At 38.8% G+C, this 12,712-nt stretch overlaps 1 protein-coding gene across 1 annotated transcript; it reads right to left on the bottom strand.

Annotated features, from left to right (window-relative positions):
- Nucleotides 1–1,510: 1,510 nt before the first annotated feature.
- On the bottom strand, nucleotides 1,511–4,693 carry LOC308611233 (E3 ubiquitin-protein ligase RLIM-like; the record flags this gene model as incomplete). Its single annotated transcript, XM_081260099.1, has 2 exons — nucleotides 1,511–3,117; nucleotides 4,450–4,693. The coding sequence occupies 2 exons, from the start codon at nucleotides 4,691–4,693 to the stop codon at nucleotides 1,511–1,513; spliced, it is 1,851 nt and encodes a 616-aa protein (XP_081116225.1).
- Nucleotides 4,694–12,712: the final 8,019 nt, after the last annotated feature.

Raw genomic sequence — 12,712 nt, 5'->3', positions numbered from 1 at the left:
TGGGTGATGGGTTTTACTGGGGACAATTAGAATTGAACTATGTAGACATGTTTCTTGAAGCCAAGTTTTACCTTTAAGGCTTTCATATTGCAGCTTGTGAGGCTCCAAGCAGCAATTGGCTACTTTGGGTCATTCACACAAGGATTCAGAGTCATATATAAACCATAAAACCCTTTATAAGAAATCAGAATCTGTTTTAAAAACTAATTATATGAACTAAACATATATAGAAAGAAATTGAAGCTTGAATATATTGAAGCAGCAAAAATTAAAGACATACCTATAACTGCCCTTTATCCTTAGTTGTTTACAATCACAGCAAATCAAAGTGTGACATGTTTAAGAGAAAGGTAATTAAGTTCTAAGGCTTTGTCATCTTATCACTTTTAAAAATACAAGATCTGAGTAAATGAAAGGAAAATAGAGAGGGTTGTTAAAGAGCTGAGTCATAGAGTGGAATAGAGAACAAGCGGAAGCGGAAGAGGCAAGAAAGCGTACACAGGCTGGGTTTGAAGAGAGTTGGGAATGCTGGTTGTGGTAGATGGTCTCTGATTTGCTTACCGGATCTACTCGCCATCCTTCTTAACCCTGCTTCGTGATTCCAGGAGGCTGATCTTTATCAGCTTCATGGACCAGTCTCTCTGTGTCTTCAGGTTGGGTTGGGTTAATATGACCTACTGATAAGTGATTAGAAGTCAGGAGGAAAGAAGGCAAGGGTATTTATTTCCATGATCTGCCCCCTTCCAAACTTTAGGTTGGCAGTGGATGCCATTTTCTAAGGTTACATCTCTTGTTGGGTGGGCTTCTCCTATAACTCGAAGACATTCTGGGTTGCAGGAACTGCTATCTCTCTATGCCCCTTCAAACCTCGTGGTTATAATACTGGTTTCTCACAGCTGCTAGCCTCAGGGCACTTCATCATCTCTTGGTTTCCCTTCATTCCTTACACACTTTAGTCTCTTCATTAAATGCTATCCCATCACTCTTTTAAAGTGTGCCATCAGTTTTTAGCTAGAACTGACTGATACATTGGTAGTGGGGAATAGGCGAAACGTTAAGGTAGTGTTAGGGAGGTGGGATAAACTGCTGTGGAGAGAGATAGGAAGAGAAGGGTTTCAAAGCTTTTTATGGCATTCTAGGAATGTAACATGACTTCTTTATGTGAATGACTCTAATGTAGTCTTAAATGGCTTCTTAATTATTGATCTTTGGTTGGGTTTCTGTTTCTCTGCATGCACAACCAGGATTGAACAGGGCTAAGAGATGTCTGGGATTTACATGACGAGATAATACTACTAGGATCTATCTAGATTCATTATATCATATTAAGACATTTCTCCCATGGAATCAGGAACATCCCAACCCAGTGCACATGCTAAGTTTTTATTGAAATTCAGTGAACTGCTATGGTGTGAAATTAATTTTTATTGTCAGTCCCCTGCGTCGGCAGCCCGACTCTCAAGCCCTGCGCCACCAGGGAAGCCCTATAACACTTTATATAGCTGAGAATTCATCGATCAGGATTTTCACTCTCATTGGAATCCACTACTTGCCTACGACAAATCGGACACGTAGAGTTCTCAGACAGCCAGCGATCAATGCAGTGAATGTGATATTCATGGGAGCAAGGTAGAATGCGAAGCTTGCTGTTTTCTGTGTACTCTGTAAGGCAAATGCTGCAGGCTTTTAGTGCATCATTTTCACCAAAAGATCTTACAGCCAAGCTGTCAATCTGTGCTTTGGTGAGTCCTGTAGTTTGCAGATCATGGGAGGACCCAGAGTCACTTTCATCATATATTATTAGGCTAATTTGTCTACCCACTTGCCTGGTCTCTGATGATAAGTCTGCTGCTAAGTTTGTTTCTTCACTGCCTTCAAACATCAGTGATCTAATTCCTGAATTTTCATCACTTGAGCTGGAACCAGAAATAGGACTAGAAATGGAACTAGACGTACAACTGGGGCTTGAATGACAACTCAGTGTGGAACTTGAATGGGTATCATAGCTAGCATTTGAATCAGAACCAAATGTACCACTACTACTACCATTAGGTGACTCTAGCCATTCCATGTTTGGACTTGGAGGTGAGACACTATGCTCTAAATTACTGTCACTGTCCATAAGGTTATTTGAGTTACTAAATTCTGTCATTGTCTGCCTTAACGTGCTCTGAATTGGAACAGATGTTGTATCATTTAAGCTAGTATTGAACATTCTGCAAACGGGATTTCTAATGGTATTGACATAAGCTCTCACACCTGCCCGCTCAGAATGTGAATACATATGCCTCAGTCCTCGTTCACTTTCAGAAGTGACAGTGTTGTTTGGTGTCTCAGATGTTAACTGAGTTCTACTAGCTCTGCTGTCTCTCTGAGAATATGCTCCAGAATGAACTTGTCCTACTTCAAGATTGAAGGGTATGGTTGGATATATTTCCCTCATTCCCCAAGATTCACCACTGTTGGTTGTATCTGGAGAATTTTCTCCATGAACGGCATTCCTTGTTCTAGAAGTTTCAATAAGACCGCTATTTTGCAACTCAAATCCAGTCATTTGCTGTGTCAATATTTCTCGGTGCTCAGTTCTAGAAAATCTCGCATTCTCACTTAGCAGAGGCTGCTCAAAATTCTGAGAGGGTATACTATGATTAAGTCTTTGTACAATTTCCCTAAGTGAACGTGGAGGCGACCAACTTTCAATTCTTGCTCTGGTTCTCCGATACTCTGGGCTCCTACTTCTTGCTCGTCTCTGACTTGTGGTAGGTGGGAATTTCATTAATGTTTCAGTTGTATCTTGTTCAGACATAGATGGTCTTGTAAATATTGATTCAGATTGTGGACTTTCCACTTGCCTTTGGCTGTCTTCCATATTTTCTCTTCTGGGAAGTCTTGCAGACGCTACATATTCATTCTCTGGATTTGGACTCCCATGATCAAGGTTAGCATTTATTTCTAAACTGAATATGAACTGATCACTTTTAGGATTAATTTGGCTCTCTTCTCTCCAAGATTGGTTTTCTCTTTGTCCACTTGTCATATTTTCAGTTTGTCCAGAACAGTTAAGCCAGTCTATTAGAGAGTCACCACTAGACACGTCATCTGAAGAGTCTCCTCTGTCTGTTAACAAAAAAAAATGGGGAGGGTGCATAAAAGAACTACCAAAATTAGAACCATCATAAAATAGCACTCTGAAACTTTGTTTCAAAAACAAACAAAAAATGAGAACTTAAATACTCAGGTGTTTTCAACTGATTTCACATTTATAGAGTTAATATTTTATAAACTGCACTGTGTAGATTTATAAGTAAAGGTAGAAAAGTTTCGATTCCATCCAAAAAGAGTGAGCTAATCCTAGATAAACTTAGAGAATTTTTTAAAAAGGGAATCCAGAGGAAGTCTATGTTTCAGTATTTCATCATATACACAGCCCTGTGTACCACTGTCAGAGGAATGTCAAGAGACTTTTTTTTCAGTCCACTGTCAAAACACTAATGCAATTAAACAAGGTAAACACCAGTTAAGGTACAATGCTAGTAGTTTAGTTCAATTTACATTATTGTCTAATTTTCATTAGTCTCCAACATGACTACTTCTAGGCTTTTCACTTATGTGCTTTTGATAATAGATAAGCTGTTTTAAAATATAAGGTTATTGCCCAAACATAAACAAGTTTTATAGGTTTAAAAGTGTTTGCATTTTGAATACTTCTTAAAGTTACCAAGATTTTTAATTGACATTAAATTGAAGGTCAGATCAAATGAATAGACTGAACCTAGCATGGTACCTATAAGACCATGTTCAAGAGCCAAAGTATTATAGTATCCTCTTCATTAGACAGCAAAATCCTCTGCTTCACACTGGAAGGGAAGGCACCAGACCTGAGGTCCGAGCAGGGTTTCTCAGCCTTAGCACTATTGACATTTTGGTGCTGGACAATTCTTTGTTTTGGGGAGCTATCCTGTGCATTGTGGGATATTTGGCAGCATCCCTGGCCTCTGCCCACTAGATGCTAGTAACACCCATGCCTCCCCTGTGACAACCAAAAATATCTCTAGCCATTGTCAAATGTCCCCAGGTGTTGAAGAGAGCACAATTGTCCCCAGTGGAGACTATTTCTGTTTGCTTTTTTTACATGTCTATGTAGAAAAAATAATTCAGGAAGTAGGAGGGACTTTCAGTTGAGGTAGAAAACCAAGAAAAATACAAATAGGCTACTTTGCACTGTTTCCCAATTAAAACAACCCAAATGTGAATCAGGAAAACAAACAAACAGACCTTGACATGCTCACCCAAAATCAAGTAAATGCCAGTTCTTTTTATGAGAAGTTACTTACCAAATGAATGTAAGTCACTTCTGTATAATTTACTATTTCCTATTATGAAGTTACTATTTCCTATTATGAAGTTCCTTATTCATCCCATCCTATTCCCTCCAAAAGCAGAATATACCTGTATTTTCATCTGAGTCTTGTGGTGCGTTTTCTTTAATTAGCTGAAGTCTTCTCAGCAACTCTTCTTCCGTACTTTCACCTGGAATGCCTAGAAGATTGTTGTCTCTCATAAGTTCGTAATCTTCTTCACTCAGATTATTTACGAACCTGGAGAAATCTTCTTCCCGAACCAATCGGTCCGTTTGACTTATGTGTTGGGCCGAAACTCCATCTCCTTCATCGTTGGAATCCGAGTTTTCCATCTTAATAAACAAGTGGAAAATTATCTGAAATTCACGACGTGCTGTTGAAATTCACCAATGGTCGTTTCGTTTTCTTCGCTTTCTACTTCCTGCCAGAGTGTCCGGTTCCGACTCAGTCGGATGACCCTCCGCACAGATTCCTCCCTTCTCCCTTCCCGACTCAGTTCTGTGGCCCCTGGTGACGCAACAGTTGGGAGCCGCCTCGAGCCCAGAACTTGCTAGACGTTGCCTAGGCACCCATTATCTTCCCCGCTGTTACCGAGTAGGGACTGGATTCAGGTTAGGTTTCATTTCATTCAAAACCAGCCAATGTTACTGAGGCTTTATAGTGTACCAAGCACCGTGCTTCACCTCGTTTCACCCACATGAGCCTATTCTCAGGTTTTCAGGCTCTGATATGCTCTATTTATTCGTTACATTCCATAGGACTGCCTTCTTCAAAATGCCATGCCAAAGTCAGCCTAGTTCAATGCAGCAATTCTCATTTTCAGGTGCCCAGGGACCTCCGCCTTTTCTCCTCATGAATTTCTCAAATCCTAGACTCTCACTAAGAAAGCCCACAATTTTGGATAATTTACCAGGGCCCTGGCTGAGTCTCTTTAGTGTGTCCTCTCCCTTTTAACTGTTAATGGCCTCATCTTGCATTATATGGTCCTTCAGTCTTGTTTCAAACAAACAAGAAACACCAAAACTTTGGCAGGCTTTTCTGCTCAGCCAGGGAATTCCTTCTCCACAAAAGCATCACGTTCATTTTTGTCCTCCTTTCTCATAAATATTATAAATAGTCCTTAAGCAAAACTAGCCAGAACATCACAGGAACTTTTAGGACAGATACATAATAGTTACTTTGTCTGCCACAGTGAGTACTGACCCTGCTGATTTTGTCGCATGTATCACCTGAAAGGCTTGGTGAAAATAAAATAACGCTCATTTGCAATGCTATCTGGAGGAGACCTCTAATTCACTCTCAGTACACAGCTTAGAAGTTTAAGGAGCTGTGTAAATTCACAGTTGTTGTTTTGTTCACGGTCCACAGCAGGCTTTCTTGTTTGTTCTCAAGGAGATGGAAGGATGGTAACTTTACTGGTGTGACAGTGAAGAATCTAAGTCTATGTCCTGCTTTTGACATTTGTTCGATGCCTCGTTTAACTTAAGCTAGAAAAATCAATCTTTCCCCTCTGAATCAAATCTCAGCAAGTCTTTGGATGAGAACAGAATCCCCTAGACCACCCTGCCTCCTTTATGGACTTCTGAGTGTATTTGTTATCTTTTACTGAAGTTATTCTTTTCACAGGGGAAATCCGTTGTAAACTTGTTTGCTGTGCCTCAATCAAAACTAGCAGTATTATGAAAATTCAGCGTGATTTGTACTCTTGATGCAGGAAACCCTAACAATCGTTAGTGTTCTTGAGAGTGATTGATTCAGTTTAATTCAATTCAATCAATTCAAGTGTCAAGTATGTTCAGCGTTTGTTAAATGTCAGTCATATTATCGGATATTAAGATACAAAGATGAGTATATTTAAGAATCTGTTGTCATTAGAGTATAACAAACAATTGAGCTACACAGAGGTAAAATTACAGTTTTGAGGAGAAAGTGGTTTGAGTGAGAGAGAAAATCGGTTTCACTGCATTTGGGTTTGAAAGGATGAATAGGAGTTTTCTAAGTGAATGAAAGCGGGAAATATTTTCAAAAGTGAGAACAGCCACTGCTGACACTCGTAAAACAACAAGGATAGTAGATTTTAATTACTAAAAAAAGACATTAGTTAAATTGGCAGAGCAAGGCCAAAAAATGGAGACCTTTATGACATGTTTAGAAGTTGGACTTTATCATTAGTGCAATGGAAAGATGTTGAAGTCTTTAGACAGTTGATGGTCAAATTTGCAATTTAGAAATAATATTGATAGCAGTGTTGAGGATGAATATGAAGGGCAACAGTTCAGGTGGGAGGGTCAGAAATAGATAGAGGGCAGCCTAGGCTAGTGATGACAAGGATCTGAATCAGGGCAAAGGAATATGATTAAAATGAAGGACTTTAACAGATCTCTAGGCAGCAGAACTGATTAAACCTAGTAATATATGGGAAAGAGGGAAAAGTGGGGAGGGGGAATATGAGGGAAAGGCAGGGGTCAGGATTACTTCTGTATTTCTGTCTTTGCTTAGTGGACAGTGGTACCAATAAGAAGTAACACCTGATTCTGAAGTTGTATGGTTTAGCTTAAGAGGGAGCATGATTGCTTATGATTAGAATAGTATGCAAGTTACCTGAAGATTCAGAAAGTCTTACAGTCTTTCCAAATTTAGGTACAGAAGCACATGAACTAATAGCCCCGGATGTTTGGTGTTCCCTGTAGTTGGCTCTCAGTGTCAATGACTCTAGCTTCCTGAACTATTTGTTCCTGGTTATGTCCCAATTCTGGTGCAAGTAACAGGGTATAGGGATCATCATCCCAGAGACCTACTTATTGACCTTGATTATTTAAATAGAAGCCACCAATATAGCTGTGCTTTACACTTAGTTCTCTCATGTCTTGACTTTCCTTCTGAGTATTGCAGTGTAGGTTCAGTAGTTTTTCCTCTGGATGGCAATATTGCTGCTTTGGCCTTTGTTCTATCCCTTGTCTTGATATCAGAAGTCTTCTGAAGATGTTTTTTCTTCACTTCTCATTTCAGAGATGGGAGGTGCATCAGGAAGTCCGGAGGTTGACTAGAGCATCACTCTAAGTTGAGTTGGAGGGGAAGAGGTTGAAGATGGAAAGCTGCTTACTTTCAATCAGAGTCAAAGCACTTAAAAATTTGGCCAATCCATTGTTTATGATGTGGTGAAAAAACGGGGTGTGTGTGAGCAGATTTGGCTGTTCTTTTATCCTGGTTGTAATAATGGAGTTTTGTAATCAAGAGTTTTCTTTTACTGACTTTGTCCAAGGAAGCTTCTGAACAGATTCTATGACTCAAAGGGAGACTGAAAATAAGCAAGAGATAGCATTCTCCCTGAATATGGGTAAAAGGAGTTCTGTGGCTTTAGAACTGTAAGAAATGATCAAGACATATATTCCACATACCTATTGCAGTATAACAAACCGGTCCAAAACGCAGTGGTAGATACAATAGAAACCATGTTGTTATAGTCAGGACTTTGTGAGCTAAGAATAAAGATAAAGAATACTGGGGATGGCTCATCTCTGCTCCATCATGACTGGGCCTCAGCTGTGGTGGTTTGAATGATTGGAGATAGATTAGACAACTTGACTGGTGTCATATGTCTGGGGCCTTGGTTCTGGCTAAGTTTTCTTTGAGTCACATCTTTTGGTGCTGAAATGTCCAACCAAGATGGCATCTTCATTCACAAATCTGGGACTTGAGTTGGGCTGCACAGGCTGAAAAATCTGGGGCTGGTTTTCTCTCTGTCTCTGTCTTTCTCCATGAAATTTCTCGGTGTAGTTTTGGAGTCTTAGCAACCTGGATATCTCAAAGTAGTTGAACTCTTACATAGTGAGTGGCTTCACCCAAAATAAACATCTCATGAGACTTGGCTGGAATCTGTAAGGCTTCCTATGACTTAACCTCACAAGTGCAAGCACACCTTTTCTCTTGCATTCTGTTGATTGAATAAGCCACTGGATCAGCCCATATTCAAGAAGAGGGACACCCTATTCTACCTTTCAATAGAGAGGTAAAAAATATTTTATGGTTATATTTAATGTACTATAGCACATGATGAAAAAACTCTTTTTTTTAAAAAAAATTTTTTTATTTTTTTAATTAGTTTCTGCTTTATAACAAAGTGAATCAGTCATACATATACATCTGTTCCCACATCCCTTCCCTCATGCATCTCCCTCCCTCCCACCCTCCCCATCCCACCCCTCCAGGCGGTCACAAAGCACCGAACTGATCTCCCTGTGCTCTGCGGCTGCTTCCCACTATCTATCTACCTTACATTTGGTAGTGTATATATGTCCATGCCTCTCTTTCGCTTTGTCACAGCTTACCCTTCCCCCTCCCCATATCCTCAAGTCCATTCTCAAGTAGGTCTGTGTCTTTATTCCCGTTTTGCCCCTAGGTCCTTCATGACATTTTTTTTTTTTTAAATTCCGTATATATGTGTTAGCATACGGTATTTGTCTTTCTCTTTCTGACTTACTTCACTCTGTGTGACAGACTCTAGGTCTATCCACCTCATTACAAATAGCTCAGTTTCGTTTCTTTTTATGGCTGAGTAATATTCCATTGTATATATGTGCCACATCTTCTTTATCCATTCATCCGATGATGGACACTTAGGTTGTTTCCAGCTCCGGGCTATTGTGAATAGAGCTGCAATGAACATTTTGGTACATGTCTCTTTTGGAACTATGGTTTTCTCAGGGTATATGCCTAGTAGTGGGATTGCTGGGTCATATGGTAGTTCTATTTGTAGTTTTTTAAGGAACCTCCATACTGTTCTCCATAGTGGCTGTACCAATTCACATTCCCACCAGCAGTGCAAGAGTGTTCCCTTTTCTCCACACCCTCTCCAGCATTTATTGTTTCTAGATCTCTTGATGATGGCCATTCTGACTGGTGTGCGATGATATCTCATTGTAGTTTTGATTTGCATTTCTCTAATGATTAATGATGTTGAGCATTCTTTCATGTGTTTGTTGGCAGTCTGTATATCTTCTTTGGAGAAATGCCTATTTAAGGCTTCTGCCCATTTTTGGATTGGGTTGTTTGTTTTTTTGCTATTGAGCTGCATGAGCTGTTTATAAATTTTGGAGATTAATCCTTTGTCAGTTGCTTCATTTGCAAATATTTTCTCCCATTCTGAGGGTTGTCTTTTGGTCTTGTTTATGGTTTCCTTTGCTGTGCAAAAGCTTTGAAGTTTCATTAGGTCCCATTTGTTTATCTTTGTTTTTATTTCCATTTCTCTAGGAGGTGGGTCCAAAAGGATCTTGCTGTGATTTATGTCATAGAGTGTTCTACCTATGTTTTCCTCTAAGAGTTTGATAGTTTCTGGCCTTAACTTTAAGTCTTTAATCCATTTTGAGCTTATTTTTGTGTATGGTGTTAGGGAATGATCTAATCTCAAACTTTTACATGTCCCTGTCCAGTTTTCCCAGCACCACTTATTGAAGAGGCTGTCCTTTCTCCACTGTACATTCCTGCCTCCTTTACCAAAGATAAGTTGGCCATATGTGCGTGGGTTTATCTCTGGGCTTTCTATCCTGATCCACTGATCTATCTTTCTGTTTTTATGCCAGTACCACACTGTCTTGATTACTGTAGCTTTGTAGTATAGTCTGAAGTCAGGGAGCCTGATTCCTCCAGCTCCGTTTTTCGTTCTCAAAATTGCTTTGGCTATTCGGGGTCTTTTGTTTTTCCAAACAAGTTTTGAAATTTTTTGTTCTAGTTCTGTGAAAAATGCCAGTGGTAGTTTGATAGGGATTGCATTGAATCTGTAGATTGCTTTGGGTAGTAGAGTCATTTTCACAATATTGATTCTTCCAATCCAGGAGCATGGTATATCTCTCCATCTATTTGTATCATCTTTAATTTCTTTCATCAGTGTCTTATAATTTTATGCATACAGGTCTTTTGTCTCCTTAGGTAGGTTTATTCCTAGATATTTTATTCTTTTTGTTGCAATGGTAACTGGTAGTGTTTTCTTGATTTCATTTTCAGATCTTTCATCATTAGTGTACAGGAATGCCAGAGATTTCTGTACATTAATTTTGTATCCTGCTACTTTACCAAATTCATTGATTAGTTCTAGTAGTTTTTCGGTAGCATCTTTAGGATTCTCTATGTATAGTATCATGTCATCTGCAAACAGTGACAGCTTTACTTCTTCTTTTCCAATTTGGATTCCTTTTATTTCCTTTTCTTCTCTGATTGCTGTGGCTCAAACTTCCAAAACTAGGTTGAATAAGAGTGGTGAGAGTGGGCAGCCTTGTCTTGTTCCTGATCTTAGTGGAAATGGTTTCAGTTTTTCACCATTGAGGACAATGTTGGCTGTGGGTTTGTCCTATATGGCCTTTATTATGTTGAGGAAAGTTCCCTCTATGCCTACTTTCTGCAGGGTTTTTATCATAAATGGGTGTTGAATTTTGTCGAAAGCTTTCTCTGCATCTATTGAGATGATCATATGGTTTTTCTCCTTCAACTTGTTAATATGGTGTATCACATTGATTGATTTGCGTATATTGAAGAATCCTTGCATTCCTGGAATAAACCCCACTTGATCATGGTGTATGATCCTTTGAATGTGCTGTTGGATTCTGTTTGCTAGTATTTTGTTGAGGATTTTTGCATCTATGTTCATCAGTGATATTGGCCTGTAGTTTTCTTTCTTTGTGACATCCTTGCCTGGTTTTGGTATCAAGGTGATGGTGGCCTCGTAGAATGAGTTTGGGAGTGTTCCTTCCTCTGAAATTGTTTGGAAGAGTTTGAGAAGGATGGGTGTTAGCTCTTCTCTAAATGCTTGATAGAATTCGCCTGTGAAGCCATCTGGTCCTGGGCTTTTGTTTGTTGGAAGATTTTTTATCACTGTTTCAATTTCAGTGCTTGTTATTGGTCTGTTCATATTTTCTATTTCTTCCTGATTCAGCCTTGGCAGGTTGTGCATTTCTAAGAATTTGTCCATCTCTTCCAGGTTGTCCATTTTATGGGCATAGAGTTGCTTATAGTCATCTCTCATGATCTTTTGTATTTCTGCAGTGTCAGTTGTTACTTCTCCTTTTTCATTTCTAATTCTATTGATTTGAGTCTTCTCCCTTCTTTTCTTGATGAGTCTGGCTAATGGTTTATTAATTTTGTTTATCTTCTCAAAGAACCAGCTTTTAGTTTTATTGATCTTTGCTATCGTTTCCTTCATTTCTTTTTCATTTATTTCTGATCTTATTTTTATGATTTCTTTCCTTCTGCTAACTTTGGGGTGTTTTTGTTCTTCTTTCTCTAATTGCTTTAGGTGCAAGGTTACGTTGTTTATTCGAGATGTTTCCTGTTTCTTAAGGTGGGATTGTATTGCTATAAAGTTCCCTCTTAGAACTGCTTTTGCTGCATCCCATAGGTTTTGGGTCGTCGTGTCTCCATTGTCATTTGTTTCTAGGTATTTTTTAATTTCCTCTTTGATTTCTTCAGTGATCACTTCGTTATTAAGTAGTGTATTGTTTAGCCTCCATGTGTTTGTATTTTTTACAGCTCTTTTCCTGTAATTGATATCTAGTCTCATAGCATTGTGGTCAGAAAAGACACTTGATACAATTTCAATTTTCTTAAATTTACCAAGGCTTGATTTGTGACCCAAGATATGATCTATCCTGGAGAATGTTCCATGAGCACTTGAGAAAAATGTGTATTCTGTTGTTTTTGGATGGAATGTCCTATAAATATCAATTAAGTCCATCTTGTTTAATGTATCATTTAAAGCTTGTGTTTCCTTATTTATTTTCATTTTGGAAGATCTGTCCATTGGTGAAAGTGGGGTGTTAAAGTCCCCTACTATGATTGTGTTACTGTCGATTTCTCCTTTTATGGCTGTTAGTATTTGCCTTATGTATTGAGGTGCTCCTATGTTGGGTGCATAAATATTTACAATTGTTATATCTTCTTCTTGGATCGATCCCTTGATCATTATGTAGTGTCCTTCTTTGTCTCTTCTAGTAGTCTTTATTTTAAAGTCTATTTTGTCTGATATGAGAATTGCTACTCCAGCTTTCTTTTGGTTTCCATTTGCATGGAATATCTTTTTCCATCCCCTTACTTTCAGTCTGTATGTGTCTCTAGGTCTGAAGTGGGTCTCTTGTAGACAGCATATATATGGGTCTTGTTTTTGTATCCATTCAGCCAATCTGTATCTTTTGGTGGGAGCATTTAGTCCATTTACATTTAAGGTAATTATCGATATGTATGTTCCTGTTCCCATTTTCTTAATTGTTTTGGGTTCGTTATTGTAGGTCTTTTCCTTCTGTTGTGTTTCTTGCCTAGAGAAGTTCCTTTAGCATTTGTTGTAAAGCTGGTTTGGTGATGCTGAA

This window comes from Mesoplodon bidens, assembly GCF_964165515.1.
Source record: "Mesoplodon bidens genome assembly, contig: HAP1_SCAFFOLD_329, whole genome shotgun sequence".
Classification (NCBI taxonomy): Eukaryota; Metazoa; Chordata; class Mammalia; order Artiodactyla; family Ziphiidae; genus Mesoplodon; species Mesoplodon bidens.
The sequence above is the reverse complement of the archived record's forward strand: the minus strand, read 5'-3'. Positions and strand labels throughout refer to the sequence as shown.